The following is a 21,612-nucleotide window of genomic DNA, read 5'->3' on the forward strand; positions in this document are numbered from 1 at the left end:
TGTCGAGTATGGAATTGAATAACTGTTAGGATTTTGACTGCGGGATTACGGAGGAAATGTTTGTACGCAGCAGTTTGTCATTGTCACTTATGTTTGTTGAACAATCAACGGGGATTACACAGAGCCAGCGACATTGACCAAAGCTGCGAGTATATTATAAATAACGGATTCAGAATCACGCTCCGCTCACCGCCCCCCCGCTCCATCCCTCCCCCCCCACCCCATTTGTTTCTGCTTCCATCTGTACAGTAGACTCCAGGGGTATTAAAATGAAATGAACATCACAATGGACTTCAAAGTGGCACAACCAGTGGAGATCTGAACGCTCGGCCTTGCACAGCATCCGCCAGCCGAGAGACTTGAGCTGCTTGATTGGTCCGTAGCATGACGGTGTCGAGGGCTAATTATAACCTCGGTAGCTGTGTAACTCGACAGCAGCTGGTGGATCTCAGTCTGTTTGAAGATTGCAGCGCTCCGAGTTGACGCTGCACCTCAAAGTGAATCTGAGAATCAATTTCTAGCTCAAGCCTTACGTCTCAGGGCAGTGAAGAATTGCTTTATGTAACATTCTGCAGTGTCTATAACAACAGCCGTGTGCGCGGAGCATGAGCCTCTATTACTCAGCTGCTTTTCATCTGGCCGAACATTCAATCTCGCCGCGCTCCCAGCTTCATTAGGTCAGTTACGGGCAGTGTTAGCACTCAGGCTACATAGTGCAGTGGTGTACAGCGGTAGTTGTGACGCATTATTATCAAGCTTGTTCAAGTATCTTGGGTGAAGGAAGGAAGGTTGGTGGGCGAGATCGACAACAGGTCTGTCGTGTTGAAGAAAGAGCTGAGCCAAAACACATGACTCTCTTAGAACCGGTCGATTTCTTCGCTCAAGTGTGGTCACGAATTTGGGTACTGACGGATGAAGACTGCAGATATATGGCAAAATTAAAGTGAGATAATTGAGGTGAAACTCTCCATAGAACTCGGAGGAGGCTCCAGGCGGTCCTTGCCCACCCTGCAGACTGTCCACTACTGCTCACACTTACTGAGTTCTGGTCTTGTTTAGCCACAAGATGAGGGTCTCGCCAGTCCTCAATCAAAAACTGCTGACATTTTAACAATTTGCTTAGATTTTTTTTTTTTTCATGAAGAAACAGAGTCAGTTTCACTGAGTTCAAAGCATGCGTTCCAACCTCATCATCTACAGCTCAATACAACGCAGTAGATTCAGTTCCGTCATTTAACAAGGTTTGAAATATTGAAAATAACACTTGTGGGTTCTGGTAATTGCTCCAAGACACCCACAACACAGAAAAGATAACACGGTTTTCAACCTTTGAAACGCCATGCCACGCTTTCTGAGAGGCCTGGATCTCTGACAACGAGGCTGTTAAGGAGTGGGTGTATTATCATGCTATTATTTATAATTCGATTATGATCACAATGTTCTGCTCTTTAAATTTTAATCTATTTCAACGCAGCTCTTCCTCTTTTTGTGATGGCTATTATCATGACCTGCTATTTTAGACAAACTAACACTGGTGTCTGGAGACAAAGTTAGGGTGGCCGGATGGTCTGGACAGATGATGGTGGAGGACTAGCTGACAGGAAATAGAAATGGGATTGGACCTTATACTCAGATTGCCACTTTGTCAGAGTCTCTACAAGGCGAACTGATACAACTTTACCATGGAACCGATACCATGAAGCTAACTACCAACATGGGACTGAGAACGAGGGTAGAGAGAAGAGCAGATGCAGAGCTAGCACTATGCTGCAAAGACCTTTTAGACAGCGTCATTCACCGCACAGACTGGCCGCCATCAAAAGTAGCAAATACCATAGTGGTGGGAGTCAGTACTGTGGGTAACTCCACCTCAGCGTCTTCTCAAACTCTGTGAGTCAGTGAGGTAACCAATAAAGGACCACGTTCCCATGTGGGAAGCCACAAACAGACCCTTTTACAGAAAGCAATATTGAATTTATATAAGTCAGTTACTGTCATTCATGGGAACTGCGCGGCGTCTCGCTCACACCCGTGATGCGCGCCGGCTCTTGTACAAATGAGATCAAATGTATGAGCCGCAGTATTTACTCTGAGATGCCTTCAGGGTATATGTGCATTCAGGACGGAGCCGGCCGCTCGCCTGCCTATCAATGTTGAGAAATTCAACCACTTTCCATCCTGTAAAAATACGACGAGCCTTGTCAGACCTTGACAGTCATCTAGTTTGGCCATGAAGCATGCAGAAAGGACGCAGGCCGGCGAAATCAAACCTTGTAAAGCTCATCACGCGTTTCCTTGACCTTACATGTCAATATACGGAACATGTTGAGTCATGGTATTTAATCGCATTGAAGTGAAGCTTCAGTTTTTGGTTTCATGACTATTCTTACACTATATTTTGCCATCACGAAATACAGTTTCCCACAGTTGCCTCGACATCCATTTCCACCGAAATAACAAAACAAAACCATAAAAACATTGAAAGTGATTGCACTACCGTCTTGACTCATCCTTGTAGCATGAACATCTCAGAGCATTCTCTGCAGGACACCAAACAGTGTCACCTCTTCTATGTAGTTTGCAAGAAGATACAGCTAGGGATGATCCGATCATGACCTGTCATTGCCCATCACAACAACCGATCACATGTGTCAGTTGGTGCTCTGATGGAGCCACGCTGGTTGTGATGTGTCTGCTCCTCCCTACTCGCTGTTCACTAAGCAGCAGCATGTCTGCTGTGGAGGTTCTTTCAATCTGTCAAGTAAAGTTGCAGCACATGCACTGGAAAATGCTATGCAGGGAAGTGCATTAAAATGAAATACACAATTTAAAGCTCCAGCACTTGACAGAGAACAGAGATGGCTCATGAAACCGCTGGTTCCTCAGCAGCAGGCTGTTAGCACAGCTAACGCTTAGCAACACCTGCCGGTCCGAGGGTGACATTTGGAACTCTACGCAAACTGCCCAATAAATAATTATAAATTTCATCGAGCTCCGCGACTTGCCTTTCTTATGTGTAGTTTGCACGGAGATGGAAACTACTGAGACCGCCACGGTTTTTCGTTAGCCACCTGAAACTTTATAAAACGTCCAGAGCGGAAACTTCCATAAATGCAGTGCTCTCTGCCTCGGAGTCCCGCTACAGGCGGCCAGTGTGTTAATATTTCACGGACATAGCAAAGTCTCAAGAGATTCACCAAACTGCGACGTCTCAAATCGTTTTTCAGTTGTCCATCTCACAGAAGAATACTACTTTTCTACTTTTTTACCCATCTTGATGAGGTATATAAAAACATGTCTGAATTAAAACGATTTAATGGTTCATTTTTTCATATCGGTATCGGTGATCGGCAAAATCCTGATCTCTAGTTACAGCACCACTTACAGGACTGGCATGTGTACTACATTGTCATCCACTAGTGTCCCGTCCTCGGCTAACCAGGAAACCCTGAAATTCACTGACAAACACAAGGACACCATCCTACCTCCGATGTCAGGTCTGAGCTTGTTGTCATATCCATCTAGTAGACTGTTGAGGATGTGTGTGACGTCGCTCTCATACACTTTTGGAGTCAGCACCCACGTTTTGTTGGACACCTCGTCGTCGTCGTCTACCTGGAAGGAGCTGCGTGAAAGACAGAGATTGGAATCAAGAATTATTTTTAAGAGCGTGATATATTTTTCTAAACTGTTTAAGAATCTATGGCCGACCACAGACTGAAGACGCTCATGACTCTTCAACTCAGCCTCCAAGAACAATCACTCTTCATTCCCCAGACGACGCGCTTAATTATGGAATGACGCACTAATAGCGCATATATCTTCTTGCTGGTTAAAATGAAATGAAAATAACATTTAATAACTGATTTATTTGCATGCATTAGCGCTCACGTTCACCACCAGGCTGGCGACTCAGTTATCTTTATTAAATTGTAATAACCATCAGTCATGTCCTCCAGGAACCTTGAACGTTATTCGCCATTGGTGGGAGTTTTACCTCATTTGATTGCAGTTTTATTTAAAACGACAGCGATGGAGTCGAGTTATTTGCCGGCGTTTAAGGGCCGCGATGAAGACTCATCGATATCGTCCGCAGCAACAGAATCCGCCTTCTTGCTTCATTTCTCTCCAATTGCAAGCGTAAACTATATTTTTGCTGACATTTCCTCGGTCATTTGTATCTGGAACAGAAGCTTGTTTAACTTCAGAGGAACAAAGATTAAAAATGTAACATCACAGCGCGAGATGTTGCTGTTGCCCTAGTAGTTCATTAGTATTATTACTATCATCTCCATCTCCAATTACATGAGAACGTCTGTGAGACAAATCTGTTTCCTTGAGAGCTAATAAAGCTTGTCTCCTGTTTTTCTTCTCCTCCTCTATCTTGCAGAGGAGAAGTCAGGAATTTAAACCATTTGACCTGCACCTTTGTCATGAGTAGACATATTTGCAGAGGGTCGCGTGCATGTTATGTGTGTAATATCGTGTTGTGAAAAAATGTAAATGTAACCATAAATAAAGTATTTTCAAAGATCAAATAAGTGAAATTAAAAGGATAAAAAGTTCAAAAGCAACAAGAAAGTTGAGCTAGGAGGTTCCTCTAGAGCGTATACTAGTGAGTAACACAGAGGGAGATGTAGTCATCGCCCAAAAGAGTGCACTGAGGCACAGCAATTTCTGAGGCTACATCTGCCTCATGATTAAACAAAAGTGCCTGTGAGTGACGGGTACCACGGAACAAGACGATATTTGATTCACTTCAGCCCCTACTGTTTGAAGAGAAAACGTGTTGGTCACAATAGAGTCAAGTTTTATGATCCTTTAGGAAGGATCCAGGCGCAGCCCGGGCATTTCTGTCACGACACAGGAGGGTCCACGGGGCCGTTTCTGTAAAGCGTCATTGACCAATGGAGTGCTGGTTTGCACACGGGTACGCTGCCATTTCCTGTTTTCACCTTAGAAATATATGAGGCCTTCACACTTGGTACTACCTAAGAACGGATTTTGTACATGTCATACCCTAGACATTGACAGTGTGTGACAACAGACAGGTTCTCCTGTTTATTGGACAGTGAACGAAAAAAAAAAAAAAACGAAAAAAAAAAACTCTCTTGGCAGAATCGTCCAGTAGCCCTGCCCCCGAAAATAATTCATATCATATTGTTCGTGATATACCACCAAACACAATCTGCACAATGAGCATTCTGCATATCACGATAAATTCGATAAACACACAGCTCACTCACTGCACTGGACTTGCATACATGAATAAGACGAGACCATGGCGGCGCACCGCGCTCTCCAGCGCCGCTGCGTTTGACAGCCGAGAGTGTGGTGGACTTTGCTTCACGGTCGTAATTTTAAACGTATTTAAACAGGAAACCTTTGATAAATACATGGGTCGACTCATGGCAGGGTAGTGTGTCCAACATTAAAATATATTGTCGTGAGAATTAGCGTTATCATTTATCGTAATAACTGTTTTTGTCCATATTGACAATCCCTAAGTGACAGCCCCAAACCTAACATCACCCTGGATTTCAAACCCTCAAACATAACTTTGCTCTAGCGCCTATTTGTGGCTGATACTGGATCCTTCTGATCGGAAAACAGTCGGTTAGCTTCTGTACGCTAATAAAATTCGCAGACTGTTGACTGGTACTATATCTTTGTCACATTAATGGCGGAGAAAACTTCACTTCTGGAGGGCAGCAACACTATCTAGTAAACATGAAACAATAGTGGAAGTTGGAGGGAAAATGAAAGATTTTTCAGCGTAGAGCAGTTGTTTAATAGAAAGGCATATTTCACCTAATGCGATGATCGTCACACACCGAATGATCGTAAACATTCCAAATGGAGGATAATGAGCCGGAATGCTTCGCCTCTTATTTTGCCATGTATTTACCGCCCATTAGAGGAATGTTTGTCGGTTACTTATTGCTGCCTGCTAAATAGATATCAGCAGAGGTTTGCCTAAATAAATACGCAGTTCCATCAAATATCAACAGCATATTCATTCTTTCATGTTCCGTCCCAGCTATTTGGGGGAGGAGGCTGGGGACACTGTGGAGAGGTCGGCAGTCTAGACAACTACACAGCTTTAGTTAGCCACCAGGTGTGGACAACACTTTCAAAACCATTACAAAGGTCAAATGTATAACCAGAGTTTCCGCTACATGTAAACAATCGCCATGGATTAAACGCTACACGGGTCCTTTAGAATACTTGACTGAATTAATAACTAAAAACAGACCACAGAATCACTGCAATTTCCTAAATTATTTCTCTTTTTTTTTTTTTTGTCCGGAGAAGCTTTAGAGAGCCGATGGCATTTTCCACTGCTATGCAGATGCTGCTGGCTGTTCTCGGACTTCTTTAAGTGCTATCAAGTGTCATGCGCTGCCACAGCGGCTCCGACATTAAATCTTAATAATACTCTGAGTGTCCTCTCCGCGAAGAAACGGCTGTGTATGATTAAATCAGGAGGTGAAGTGAACGGGATGTATAAGAAAAGGTCCAGTTATTCTTATTTTGATGAGGCCATGGAAGCTCGCCCGCTAATGTATTCGGCTCTTCTTGGCGCCGAGCCACTCTTGTGGAACAGCAGCGAGAGAAAGCAGCTGCGATGGAATCAACAAAGAGTGTAGCCCCACGGCTGAGGACGGAGATAAGGGCAAGGAACGGAAGGAGCGGAGCGCAATGGAGACCAGTTTGATTTTAAAATGTTAGGAGGTAAACAGTTTTTGTTGACTTCAAGAGCTGAGATGCATGTCATTTTTTTCAAGTCAAGGTCTGAAGTCTTTGTCCACAAGTCCAAGTCAAGTCTGAAGTCTTTGGTCACGAGTTAAAGTCAAGTCTGATGTCTTTGGTCATGAGTTCAAGACAAGTGTGAAATCTTTGTCCACAAGTCCAAGTCAAGTCTGAAGTCTTTGGTCATGAGTTCAAGTCAAGACGGAAGTCTTTGTCCACAAGTCCAAGTCAAGTCTGAAGTCTTTGGTCACGAGTACAAGTCAAGTCTGAAGTAGTTGGTCATGAGTCCAAGTCAAGTCTGAAGTATTTGGTCATGAGTCCAAGTCAAGTCTGAAGTCGTTGGTCACGAGTCCAAGTGACGTCTGAAGTCTTTAATCACGAGTCCAAGTGACGTCTGAAGTCTTTAATCACGAGTCCAAGTGACGTCTGAAGTCTTTGGTCCCCAGTCTAAGTTAAGTCTCTAGTCTATGGTCATGAGTCCAAGTCAAGTCTGAAGTCATTGAGCTCCAGTCCAAGTCAAGTCTCAAGTCTATGGTCACAAGTAGAAGTCAAGTCTCAAGTCTGTGGACAACAGTCCAAGTCAGGCATCAGCCAATATCCAGCCTCCCGAGTCCTAGACCAGGGCTGGAAATCAAAGCATGAACTGTGACATCATCATCAGGAGCTGTACTGGTTTTGTAAAAAAATACCATTCTGAATTGACATAACCTTTTAACAGATGTGAGGATGGGATGTTGGATTAGGTTTTCGTGTCTGTGTTTACAGCGACCATTCCCTTCTTCTTATGATGGAAGAGTAGCTGAAAGTTTTGTGTCAGTATTTGCAATACGCGGAGCAGCTGTAGCTGAGTGAGCAGCACTCGATCGTCTGATGTTATTGCTATGATGTGAAGACCTACAGGGGAGTGAGTCCAAACAGTAACCATGATTTGTCCTCGAGTACATGTCAAGTCTCAAGTCATTGATAGGTGCAACTTAAGTGTGAGTTGAGTCTCGAGTCATTTGTCCTTGAGTCCATGTCAAGTCTGAAATCATTGATAAGTGCAACTTAAGTGTGAGTTGAGTCTCAAGTCATTTGTCCTCGAGTCCATGTCAAGTCTCAAGTCCCTGATAGATGCAACTTAAGTGTGAGCCGAGTCTCGAGTCATTTGTCCTTGAGTCCATGTCAAGTCTGAAATCATTGATAGGTGCAACTTAAGTGTGAGTTGAGTCTCAAGTCATTTGTCCTCGAGTCCATGTCAAGTCTCAAGTCCCTGATAGATGCAACTCAAGTGTGAGTTGAGTCTCAAGTCATTTGTCCTTGAGTCCATGTCAAGTCTCAAGTCATTGATAAGTGCAACTCAAGTGTGAGTTGAGTCTCAAGTCATTTGTCCTCGAGTCCATGTCAAGTCTCAAGTCCCTGATAGATGCAACTTAAGTGTGAGCCAAGTCTCGAGTCATTTGTCCTTGAGTCCATGTCAAGTCTCAAGTCATTGATAAGTGCAACTTAAGTGTGAGTTGAGTCTCAAGTCATTTGTCCTTGAGTCCATGTCAAGTCTGAAATCATTGATAGGTGCAACTTAAGTGTGAGTTGAGTCTCAAGTCATTTGTCCTCGAGTCCATGTCAAGTCTCAAGTCCCTGATAGATGCAACTTAAGTGTGAGCCAAGTCTCGAGTCATTTGTCCTTGAGTCCATGTTAAGTCTGAAATCATTGATAGGTGCAACTTAAGTGTGAGTTGAGTCTCAAGTCATTTGTCCTTGAGTCCATGTCAAGTCTCAAGTCATTGATAAGTGCAACTTAAGTGTGAGTTGAGTCTCCAGTCATTTGTCCTCGAGTCCATGTCAAGTCTCAAGTCCCTGATAGATGCAACTTAAGTGTGAGCCAAGTCTCGAGTCATTTGTCCTTGAGTCCATGTCAAGTCTCAAGTCATTGATAAGTGCAACTTAAGTGTGAGTTGAGTCTCAAGTCATTTGTCCTTGAGTCCATGTCAAGTCTCAAGTCAATGATAAGTGCAACTTAAGTGTGAGTTGAGTCTCAAGTCATTTGCCCTTGAGTCCATGTCAAGTCTCAAGTCATGGGTAAGTGCAACTTAAGTGCAAGTCAAGTCTCGAGTCATTTACCCTCGAGTCTAATGGACGACAGAGAGTGATAAGCGTTTCACCTGAGCCAAAGCGGCGTGGCTGAGTAAAGCATGTCTGTCAGCAAGTGGCGTCACACATGTCCAGCACATAGCATCATGAATGGTCCACACCAATGAAACTTTCCGTTCCGCTTGGCCCCAAATAAAACTTTCAGCGTCTGCAGCGGCATCGTTGATATTCAGGTCAGAGGGAAGTGTATATGGAAGCGCTCCAAAGATAAGCAGATCAAAGAAGCAAGCCATGTGTTCTTCACTGCAGGCAGATCTGAGCGTTCGCCTGCTAATTCAGTACCTGAAGGTCCGCAGAGAGCGTGTGTGTGTTTGTTTGTCATGCATATGCATGCGCACGTCTCCGCGCGCAGATGAGGACTGAACGCTGAGCTGCATTCAACGCCGCGCTTCACGAAGACAATACGCTGTTGTGAGGAGCGATAGAAACCTCGCACTATCAAGGTTTTCTGACAGCCGCCATGACAACAACCTCGCGTCACACAAACCAACGGGAAAGACTCAGCAGCCTGCATTCGTTTTTTAATGAGCGGAAATGAATGCGAGGACCAAAAGCCGCCAAGGAAATTAGATCTGCGATCACCTGGAGACCTTATATCTGGAAGCGGATAATAAATGGAAGCACATTATTTGCCAATTAGCACCGGTGTTAGCGCCATCCAAGGTAACAACCTTATTGGCCAAAGTAGAGAAACGCTACCAGTCAGTTTTGCTTTTCAATTACTCCAACTGCAATGTGGAAATTCAGCAGTGCTCCGAATATTTCCATGAAGAAAAAGTCAGCGCGCACTTGCTCACATCATCCATCTGCACCTAGAACTCTTGTCCACAACTCTGTGTCGCTTAAATTCAAAGCTGAATGAAGCCAAACCTTTGCGTGTGTCCCATCAACACGCAACCTTTTCTGAATGTGCATCATAATGGATATGGATTCGCGCCTCCTACTTCGAGGGCAGAGTTCTCAGCAGGTAACAAAGTGACAGACAATAGGGACGTGGGCTGAGCCGAGCTGGGAAGCTGCAGGAGCTGTGGTAGCGGCTGCAATGTGTCAGAGCCTTCGATTTCTCCCTTCACCCATAGTCAAAAACCGCAACCTCTTGAGACCGACGGGGGTCTGGCTTCTTTTTAACAATGGGTTTTGGGCAGGCCAGGTTACACTCCCAGAGAGCAATAGCCACAGGAAGATCTCAGGTGGGTCCGGGTTCAAGATGCTTGTTGAATCTCCAGGATAAGACCCTGTTCGTGACTGTGATCAACACACATAGCCAGGGCTGGACGTTGATGGCAAAAATGATCATCGCGATTCATCGCAAACTCAAACTTTATTGAACAATGCATGAAATATAAATAATTATTTAACAGTTCTATCTCACCTTCATCGTGTGGGTTAAGGGTTTCTCTCTATAGACACCACTCACTAAGGGAACACTGGCGACAGGAGACAATATTTCAAGTTGAGCAGGGACTTTAGTCTTTTTTTTTTTCTGGAGCTCATGAGAGAAGTCACTTCTTTGATGATAAAACTTCCATATTTTAGCGCTCTGCCTGCGTCTCTGCTGCGTGATGCATGACACGGAGCGCTTGAGCTTACCACCCCTGCCTCAGGTCGATGTATCTTATGTATCCACTTCCAAATAATCACTGGTTTTCGTAACATCTCCAACAAGCAAGACTCTGGATGAGCGTCTGCTCCTCAGTTATACAGGCGACCGAGTCGGGAGCTAACAGCAACTAATATTAGCGTCCTCTACGCCGTGTAAAGAGAGGCTCAAGCTCCTGCATTGAGGGCCTCCCTCTGCGTAGTGGGCTCACTGTGCCTTCCAGAGTGGCTTATAAATAATGGTTTCACGTTGTCATAATCGGCGGAAAACATAATCGTAATTTGACAAAAATGTCATTCATCGACCAGCCATACACCTAGCGGTGAAAATACTGCAGTAAGAATGGGATCTGAGAGAGTAGAACTGGTAGAACTTTGCCAGATGCTTCTTCTAGTTGGCCTGTAAATTCAGTTATCTCCGTGTCCTGAGAGAAAAAAGTACTTCTGAAATGCACATATTGACAAGTTCCCCTTTATTTTAAGATGTTTGCATCTCTGGAAGCTAGAGAAAATATATATAAAAAAAGTTATGAGGCTTCAACTTCCATTGTAAGAAAGTAAGAAATATGAAGGACGTCGGCTCATATCGGCATCAAGGCAGGACCAAGGGTGACAGCGTTACGAGGCAGAGACAGCATTTGAGAAATGACACCTGACACAGACTGCATGGTGGCTGGATTGAAGCTTCACTCTTTAAACACTTTTTCAATTTGAATTGTCACATGTAGAAGGTGGCAATTCAAAATGCAGCTGGCAAAATGAATGCAGGACAGTGTGTACTGCGATATTTTTAAAGGTTGGCTTTCACTTCCAGAGACAACTTGCAAGTTTTTTGCCCTTTAAAAAGTGTACTTTCCTGACATTGACTGATAATACAATATATATGTGTCATTTAAAAAGCAACCGGATTCAAAGCTTGGGTGAAGGAAACACACACACGCACGGAATACCACGACCTTTCAAGGAAGCGACATCAGAGACCATTATTTCCCGATGAAAAACACTCGACCACATTCATCAGCAACTTTTTAAAAGCCACTAAAACTCGCAGATTGTTTTCTAATGGTTCATAATAGAGCTTTCTTCTTGAATTCATGATCAGTTTTACAGCCCTATGCTGAAGTCCTGCATCCACTTCATCTGAATTCCAGTCAGTGGTTTGACAAAAACCCAATAACGCTGTAAATGGTGTCAGAACGACCTTGTGATGCAGGATCCACACCTGAGGTCTGTGCTATCATCACTGCAATGCTGCGTTTTCTCACAGCGTCCCACCAATGTCCTTCATCTTCAGTCACCAGCTTGGTTTAACTAAGACAGACAGAAACAAAGGCAGCACCTGAATCTTCGATTGTGGTCGCTGCCAGCAGCATTTTGTGTTCGACGATCTACACAACGTCAACAGCCAACGACTCACAATGAAGCCAGCTGAAAACGTGCCACAAGGACAGGCCTCTCACAGACCTTCAGTCATGGCTCAGATCGTCGATTCTGACGTTCAGCTGAGCAGCAACAATGACAATGGGTTCGAATCCCAGTGAGGTCCCTTCTGCCAGGTCAACAAGCTACTGTGTAACCTTGAATAAACACGTTAAATGGCGTGTACAGTCATGTAAAAACCTGAAGCAGATGGGTTACAACAGCAGAGGAACCCACCTGGTTCCCCTCCTGTCAACTAGAAACACATCATAGTGGCCCAGATTTACCAGACTATAATGAAACAACAGAAGGCAGGGGGGCGGCCATGAGGCTCAGTTACCATTTAAACAATGAATGGAACATTCTTCAGAGCAGCACAGTCCCACCATCTTGGAGCCACTCTCAAACATCGCTTGAAGCGGGCACCTTCCCAAACAAGGCCTCCTAAAGGCTTGGCGGAGGAGAACCAAGATCTCTGAGGAATGTTTCCAGCACCTCTGCGACGTCAACTGAAGGAACTACAACTGCAATGATGAATTTTGTGTGGTAGAAAGGAACATCATTTGAAGAATTTAACAAGTCAACCATGAATGGATGTCAACAACAACCTTTCAAAGCCTATAGAGAGTAAACAGGTGCCTTTTTAAAGGCTAAAATAAGAGCTAAAGTGGCTGCTAACTCATTGATCAAGATGGTGGCACTCAAGCACCAGGTCATTCAAATTCATGTAGCCCACTATTGGGCCAAATATCTGGATTAAATTGTTACTATTATGGCTAAACTTAACCCAACTACTTTAATAGTCGACTCATCACCAACTATCATGTAGTTGGTGACTCATGTTTAAGGTTGCTTTAAAACTTTAGATATATTCATTTAATTCCTCATAATGTGGTTTGGAAACTTGGTGCCAAGTCGCAGACGAATTTTAATTTTGTGCAACTAATTTAATAGTCAATCATAGTCGACTACGTCAACCAGCTGTAGTTTACAATAGAGATCTGCAAATAAAGTCTGTAAATAAGACTCCAGTCATGTATTTGCAGTGTCATGTTGAAGCAGTTTTCCACATGCCAACTGAAATTATGAAGTTATTGTTGACTATTAAAGTCGCAGATAGGTTCAGCAGGCGCCTAGTTGTGACTTGGAGGAGACGTGAAGCGACGTGACCAACGTGACCCAAAACATCGAAATTATCAGGGAGGCATGTCACTCACACTATGGTTTTGGAAAATAAAATCCAAATATAAAAGTTCAGAACAACATTTACCACCATAAAAGTGTTAATAATAATTTACACATATATTTTTATTTATATTTATTTTTATTCTGTTTACAACTTATTTCGACGTGTTCCCGTCTTCATCAACCTGTACACGTAATATCCACACTAGTCGACTAATCGAGTCAGTGACTACAACCTTTCCAGAGAAGCCAAACACAAATAAGGACTTAAAGAAGAAGGTATATCCTTTTTTTAAGTTGCATCCACCTGGGGAGACACTTCGGACAGGACCCGTCCCTAGACGCCACCTGTGGAGTTTGGCTGTAAACTAGCAACAACCTGACTAGTACAAAGCGACTTTTGTTTACGAACCAACGGTCACTTTGTTCGGTTTGTATGGTATTAAACGTGTAACTCGTGGGCAGGGAGGGAACCAGAAGGCAGCGATTATTAGCACCACAGTCTCCATTTTTCACCCCGGAGCCAACAGGGAGCAAAAGCGCCTCCGACACGAAGGTGCCGCCGATGAAGAGGCTTGGTGGAGAACACAGGAAGTGGGATGACTGCATGTGTCTAGTCCTTATTGTGCCTTCACTTGTGTGTGATTGTCTGCCATTTTGAAACGATTTTCCCTTCCTCAAACGTCGGCAGAAACAGCTACATCCACCGCCAGCTCTTCCCACCTCGCCTAAGGTCCACACCTGTGCTGGCGCCGGCAGGTCGCAGGGACTGAAATCCCGAGAATAGACTTGATCCTTGGAGGCAGCTTAGCTGTGTAGCTTTAGCTTCACTTTAGCATGCTATTTGGAGCAGCAGGCAGATGGAGAGGGGGGGGAAAGATGGTGGAGAAGTGTCTTTACGGAGGAACATGCCTGCGAATATGCTCGTTTAGAAACAAAAACGTGACATTCTAAGCACAATATGATACATCTAACCACTTGTGTCAAGTGTTTTCTTGTCGCATTTTCACGCGGGAGCAGCCAGGGTTGGTAAACATGTAAGAATTGGGTTAAAAGTGTAGCGTATATCACGTTACCTTATGGGCAGGTTGACGGCAATGAACGCCCAGAGAAGCAGCTTGACCGGCAGGGAAGCTCTCGCCATCGCAGCCGAGCCTTTGCTTGCTACATTTGGAGAAGCCGTCGTCATCGTCGTCGTCGTCGTTTCCTCTTCTGAACGCAGATGTCCGTCTCTTCTTCTCTACTCCTCTCCGCGACACATCACGGGCGTGGGCAGCAGCGGCTCCGCGGATGCTCAGACCCGAGGACGGAGGGACTCGCGGCGGCGGCGGCGGCGGTGGCGAGCGTAATCGCCCAAAACGCGATCGATGCGCGAGTCGAAGGCTCGATCCGCTCGTTCCGTTGGCCGATCGACAGCTCGGCAGGGCCCGAAAACAGCCAGCACAGACGCCGAAGCCCCCCCAACCTAACGAGCTACTGTAATATTAAGCAGCGGGGAGAGACGGGGGGGAGGCGCCGAGCGTGGAGGCAGATTAACGGCGAGGTCAGGCAGGAACTGATGCGCGCTGCTGCAGCGCGGAGCAACACATGCGTGGACGCGGACCTTCACAGACTGACGGGAAATGGTGGCTTCGCTTCTTCATCTTTCACTGACATTTTTATTTCTTGTCCGGAGAAACGGCGAAGATATAAACCGTGTTTTATTTTCTTGAATTTGTTTCTTTTTTTAGACTCCATTGCCGTCACATCCTTCACGTCACATTGATGCTCGCCATAGTGGCAAATAATTTATGTGAAAACCAACACATTGATCTGGTGTCAAACTCGAGGCTCGCGGGCCGAATATGGCCAGCGGGAGCTTCACATGAGTTGAATCAAAAAAATGTTGACGCTTATAGATATAATTTCAATAAAAGCTTAGAAAAAAACAAATAGTAATAATAATAATAATAATAACACGGAAATGTAATGTAAAAAAATTCTATTAAACAATTGCAAACAATCTTCGCACCTCGAATAAGCGGGAATAATTTGGAAATTAGAAGTGAGTTAAGTAGATTGATTATTAATATTGATGTTTCTTATTATCATTTTTGTTTTCTTTAATGCACATGCAAAACAAATCAAATACGTTTACGACACTATTAATAAAAGTCATATATATATATAGATATATATATATATATATTCATACTTTTTATTCACTATTTAAAATTTGTGAATAAATGACAAAGAACAATGGTTAATAAAAATCTTGTTTTACTAAGTTGACACAACAAATTTGTGGGCACATTAAAAGAAAGAGGGCAAAATAGGTGCTATAACACATGATCGCATGTCAAACTCAAGGCCCGCGGGCCAAATATGGCCAGCGGGAGCTTCACATGAGTTGAATAAAAAAAACAATGTTGATGCTTATAGATATAATTTCAATAAAAGCTTTGCTTTTGTGTCGTAACCACTAAGCATTGCGATATATATATATATATATATATATATATATATATATATATGCGGTCCTCATCGGAGCGGAGATCCCAGCGAGGCTTTCAGAACCTCGGACAGCTCTAACTGCGCAGTCTACGACCAATCAGGACCGAGGACAGATCCCGGTGCTGGGGGACTGTCGAGTCATGTACTTGGGTCGTTTGAAAAAAAAAAAAAAAAAAACATCTTTTCACCTCAAATAAGTGGTAATAATTTAGAAGTTAAAAGTGAGTTTACGAGAGTGCTTATTAATATTGATGTTGTTTCGTATTATCATTTGTTTTTTTTCTTTAATGCATATGCAAAATAAATTAATTAATCAAATACATTTAAGACACAATTAAAAAGAAGGTCATGTATATAAAATCATACTTTTTATTCTCCTTGTGTATTACTTTATTTTTAGCCAAGGATAAACAAATAATTTGTTGAAATAGATTCACATTTTATAATTGGATGGAAAGGACAAAGAAAAAAATCTTGTTTCACTAAGTTGTCCTAACAAATTTGTGAACACATTAAAAGAAAGGGAGGAAAAATAGCTGCTATAACGTCCAGTTCTGTTTCGCTAACTTTATCAATCGTTCCAAGTGTTCAAAGCTAATTTTACTTTGACAGTCACTCCAAAGCGCCATTCCTCCACCTGCCAAATTGCGGCGATAAGATCTCCCTCACGAAGCCAGAAATAAATAAATAAATAACAATAAGAAATCTCCTGACTAATTGGTGCATCGGCTCTCATTCCTGCTCGGATTGAGGCGCTCTGGCGTGGATGCCAGATTGCTCCTCCTGTCCAATTGTGCTTACACTGGATCATTCTGCTTCCACAGCTTGATGCTAACTGAGTAGCGCTGCGACAGCATATGTGTGGGCTGTTAAACTGGAATGATAGTGGGACTGGGCATCTGTGTGCTCAATGATGCCATTGTCGACGACGGCACTTCCCTCCGCGCTTGTCTCAAGATGACACATCTGATTATCGCTCGCGTAATGACAAACGTCTGAGGGAGGAGCTCACATCATGAACGTTCGAACTGGTGAAGTTAAAACTGTGTTGAGATATTGTGAGTTGTGAGCTTGTAGTTCCTGTTTCTCCCCTTTAAGACCCTTCAAATTTTATTTTATTGTTCCACTCTCCAGCTCTGATACAGGGTGCAACTGCAACTCACTCACATGAGGTCACTGACTGAAGCATCTCAGTGAATGTGTTGGACAGTCTTATGTGTGGTGAAGCCTTGCAGTGGTGCTCATTCACACTCCCAGTATGATGTAGGTAAACCCCGATCTTCAGATACCATGAATATGTGAGAAATCTGAAGCTTAAAAGGTGAGGAACCACCCCAGCCCATGACAGTCGGTGTCAGAAGTGAAGCTACTCAGTCGACACATGGCCTTCAAGAACCACCTTTCTATTCACTTCTCTCCAGTGTTTTGAATGAAAAATAATATTGGATTTTTATGGAAGACTGGACGAGCTGTGACGCCTGTATCCTGCCCAGTTATGAAGAAGCATGAATGAGCAACTGCCACTGAGCCTGCAGGGCAGAGAGCGTCGCCTGACTCGAGCGTTTCTGGCGCAGGTGCGTACATCCCAGTCACATATTTAGATTAATTCTAAGTGACCAGCGCTTTCCGTAAAGAACGTGGGTGTAGCAGTTGGAGTCCTAGTGTGCCTGTGGACTTCATGCTCAGCAGGGATTTGGCTCTAATGCAAACTGACAGCATGACTCTGCAAACACCTGCATGTTTCCAGTGCACCTGCTTCGCTCCTCGGCGGTGCTTGTCCCCGCTCTGTCGCCTTGCGCTTGTTTACCCTCCAATACAATCAGGACTGTTGGTTTAAACCAGTGCTTCTCATTATTATTTTTCCAAGTAAGAAGTCAACGTTTGACTACCGCCCCACCCAACTCTCTGCTGCCTCTGTAAATGGTATTATTTGTTGATAAAATTAACATTGTATCCTTGTTAACATTAAAGTAAAGAAAAAAGAAAGAATATAGATCAACTTCCAATCGAGAATAACTTTATTAACATTGTTTTGTCTCCAACAGAAAAGACTTAAAGTGCATCAATTTGCCTAAAAAATAAAAATAAAATAAATGAGTGGATGTGGATTTACACTTTATTCTAGTTTGGCAAAAAGGTATCGCTCCTCACCCTCCACAAAAGGACTGGTTTAAACACTGTCGGATCATTAAAAAAGGTTCCAATTGTGTTATTATTCTTGTTATTACTATTGTTATTATATTATTATTAATAATAAATCTATAATTATCCCTGGGAAATATGTAAATGTGGCATGATTATTATTATTTTACCCATTTTTATGTAAGAGTACAGAAACCCATTTTAACAGAAAAAAGTACAAATATAATAATATAATATATATTTAGTTGTTCTTAATAAATAAATAAATATATATATATGTGTGTGTGTGTTCTTATAATATATATATAAGAACAACTCACAATAGTCGCAATATTAAAAATTTTGCATTAAAAATAAAATAGATACATAAAATGAAATGATGATCAGTTTCAAGGCTTTTTTGGCTAAAATTTGCAAAAAAAAAAAAAAAAAAAAAATCGGCTGATTCGCATGTAGACTATGTAGAAGTGTTCGTACATCCATGTCTGTTACGCCAGGATTTGCAGGGTCTCTGGTCCAGTGTAGCTCCCTCATATCTTACTGTCGCTCCGGGCCAAATCCAAAACAGAGTAGTAGCAGCAGCAGACCCTTCCACAGTCCAAGGGCCCCATAGGCAGTAAAACAGCACCATGGAAAGACAAGCACCATGGAGAAGACTCACCTCTCGCCCTGCAGTGCTGTGCCGCAGCGAGGTACCAAACAGAACCCCAGGTGTAAATATAGCACACAGATGAGTCAACAAGCTTGCTCATGTAGTCCTATTATATTTTGAAATGTCTATCGGCAGCGCCATTGAGCGCAGTCAGATCCGCGTACGACAGAATTGGAGATCCTATTACTGAACATTCACTGAGGCAGAACCATCCGGCTTGGAGGCTGCGGTGTTTGACTTTTAATTGTTGCATTGACATTGCGCTGAAATGTGGCTTGTCGGTTCTCAACCTTCGCTCTGCGGTGAGAGTTTTCACGGCCTGTTTGTCTGGCGTTTGGTCCGCCGGATGTGAAGCAAGCATAATCTCCCTCCCAAAGGCAGATAAGACTGAGTTTTGCTTTCAGCCCCGGCATTATTTTGGTGGATTCTATGTTCAAAGGAAAAACATGTTGGCGACCCGAAGTCACTGATGCAGCTATATCACGTGCCAGGAGACAAAATGAGTGATGCCAGTTTGAGCTCTGGTTTTGGAGTGTTTGTCTCCCTCTGCCCGTATGGCTTCTGTGCACTCTGGTTTCCTCCCACAATTAGTGAAGTGTCTTTGGTCAGCTTTCCTTTCGCCTCGTGCGCCAACTAGTTGGAATAGAATCCCGCCCCATATGACCAGGAAATGGACTCCAGACGACGAGGTTGGTTGCAGGGGATTAAAGGGCCAATGTTGTCAGTCTGAGGAATCTGATGGTGAGTGTCCTATATACAGCATGCAAGAATGGGATTTTTTAGGTTATTATTTTCAGTTTACTTTATTTATTTACACTTTGAGAGTCTGTCCTTCCTGTAGTTAATAAAATAAATAAATAAATACAATAACAATAAACACACAAATGTTATATCACTACAAATACTATTTCAACTCAAATAATCATATCGAACTATATTACATTTAACTCTATTAAATCCAGGTTCCACAGTCGGAAAAATGGTGGATTAAAAGCTCAATAAAAAGTAGCAATAACAAATAAAATAGCAATTCCTTACGGATACTTGTATCCTCATCCTCATCCCGCCGAAAAAAACAGGCGCGTCAACCCATGGCTGGAACAAGGCTGTTGCGTTGGAAAGAGACATTTCAAGCTCACCGACAAGCGCTTGCAGTATGATTAGCTTGGCCTCGCTGCGTTCACGGTCAAACACGTCTGAGGGCGACGTTAAAAATGGACCCATGCTCAGGGATGGGAAAATGAAATCTCTCGCTGGGCCTCAGTGACTCACTCAGAGTGGAAGCCATTTGCTGTGGATTGATAAATTATTCTGATTTTTATTCAACTCTAAAACACGTTTTTCCAAACGGGACAACAACCTATTTAGTGTCATGAAGATGACCAGGTTTGTCCCACACCAGGGGAGGTGTGGGACACCCTGGAAAGGAGCGCTAAACCTCCGCCTCGACAAGCAAACTCTGGATCCTGGCTGAACTTTCAGCTGTCTTTTCAATTTTGTTTCTAAATGAGCGACGCTTCTTTCGTCTCTTGTTTCCTCCTCCTCTGTTTGTTTGCTGTGCCGCTTAAATTTATCACCAGCAGCCACCGGTTCCTTCGTCGATTCATTCAAAAGCCTCCGAATCAAGCGTCGACTTGAATTTGAACAGACAGTTGGACATTTAGTTCGGCGGTGAAAAAGAAGCTGTTTGATTCTGTTTGTTCTTGTTCCTGGAAACACCTGTCCCAGACGGCCCGAGGAGTCTTTCAGGCGCGTAACCAAATCTACTCAGACCTTTCAGAGGCCATTTTAAATGTTTCATCCCCAACTAATGTGATTTTTAAACCGAGTGTGTTGAAGTCTTTCCCCTCTGCTGGTCTGAAATATGCATTATGAAGCTGTGGGCGTCGACCCATCTATTCAGAAAGGCTGTCCACATTGATTTCCCTGACTTGGGAGACTTTGGTCTGCAAAGTCATCTGTTAAAAGGAATCGAGTGTAAATCAACCTTCTTTTCCATTTGTTTGGAAGGAGTCTTGGTTGGTGGAGTCTGCAAGCGCCGCTTCCATTAAGTTAATTATCGCACATCTGCAGTCATAATGAAGCATAAACAACTCTTTAAAAGTCAACAAACATTCCTGAATTGAAGTGTTGAAGTGGCTGAAACTTTCACTGAAACTTTTGTTTGACTAGTGTCTGTTGCTCTGAGACGCACTTGGAGAAGCATTGGCTTCATGCTGGCATGATTCTGAGCCAACAGGAAGTAGTCTGGCTAAACAGGAAGTAGTCTGGCTGAACAGGAAGTAGTCTGGCCGAACAAGATGTAGTCTGGTCGAACAGGAAGTAGTCTGGCTAAACAGGAAGCAGTCTGGCTGAACTGGAAATAGTCTGGCCGAACAGGAAGTACTCTGGCTGAACAGGAAGTAGTCTGGTCGAACAAGATGTAGTCTGGTCGAACAGGAAGTAGTCTGGCTAAACTGGAAGTAGTCTCGCTGAGCATGAAGTAGTCTGGCTAAACAGGAAGTAGTCTGGCTGAACAGGAAGTAGTCTGGCCGAACAGGAAGTAGTCTGGCTAAACAGGAAGCAGTCTGGCTGAACTGGAAATCGTCTGGCCGAACAGGAAGTAGTCTGGCTGAACAGGAAGTCGTGTGGCTAAACAGGAAGCAGTTGAATGTCCGCCATAGAGGAAAAAGCTAAATGTTGTGCCAAAAAGGAAGTAGCTTACATGACTTTCATGTATTATTTGTCGTCAATGAAAATAGCATCTGTTTTGTTTAGCAATCTTTGAACTTTAAGCAGACTTTACTGCAATGCTCCTCCTGGAGCTGGAGCCACATCACATTCTGTCAGAACTGAGCTTATGTCCATGTGACGCGGAATGTTTGAGGTGGCCATTTTTCAAACTTTGACTTTATAAAACTTGGTAAATATAAAGATTTAAAAACATTTTTTTTTATCTATAGCCACACTGTGAGTATGTGAGAGTCAACAGCTGAAGAAAAAACAGAACAGAAGTCAAGCTCTTTTTGTTTAGCCTCACTCTCTTTTCATGTTTCACCTCCTCTTCTTCCTGACTGAGAAACACTAGCAAAGGTCCACGGCTGGACTCATGCAGACCGACGGCCACTCACACAGCTCTCTGGACATCGTGGTGACCACGATCTGATCATACTCTCTGCATGAACTCTGATTTCAAAGCCGCAGAATGATCGCGGACACCTCCAGTCGTGATGGTCGGACGGAGTGAAAGAGCACTTCGC

General features: G+C 43.4%; 1 protein-coding gene across 3 annotated transcripts in view; it reads right to left on the minus strand.

Moving 5' to 3' along the window:
* The window catches only part of gabrg2 (gamma-aminobutyric acid type A receptor subunit gamma2), a 54,241-nt gene extending 39,579 nt beyond the window's left edge, over positions 1-14,662 (minus strand). Inside the window, exons 1-2 of one of the 3 annotated variants that reach the window (XM_053846273.1) lie at positions 14,163-14,662; positions 3,486-3,625 (exon numbers count right to left, since the gene is read on the minus strand). In XM_053846273.1, coding sequence (XP_053702248.1) covers positions 3,486-3,625; positions 14,163-14,275 — 253 coding nt within the window. In that variant the 5' untranslated portion in view covers positions 14,276-14,662. The remainder of the gene's footprint in view (positions 1-3,485; positions 3,626-14,162) is intronic. The other 2 variants (XM_053846275.1, XM_053846274.1) reach the window with 2 other exon arrangements.
* Positions 14,663-21,612: the final 6,950 nt, after the last annotated feature.

The sequence above is a fragment of the Synchiropus splendidus genome, chromosome 17 (assembly GCF_027744825.2).
Source record: "Synchiropus splendidus isolate RoL2022-P1 chromosome 17, RoL_Sspl_1.0, whole genome shotgun sequence".
NCBI lineage: Eukaryota > Metazoa > Chordata > Actinopteri > Syngnathiformes > Callionymidae > Synchiropus > Synchiropus splendidus.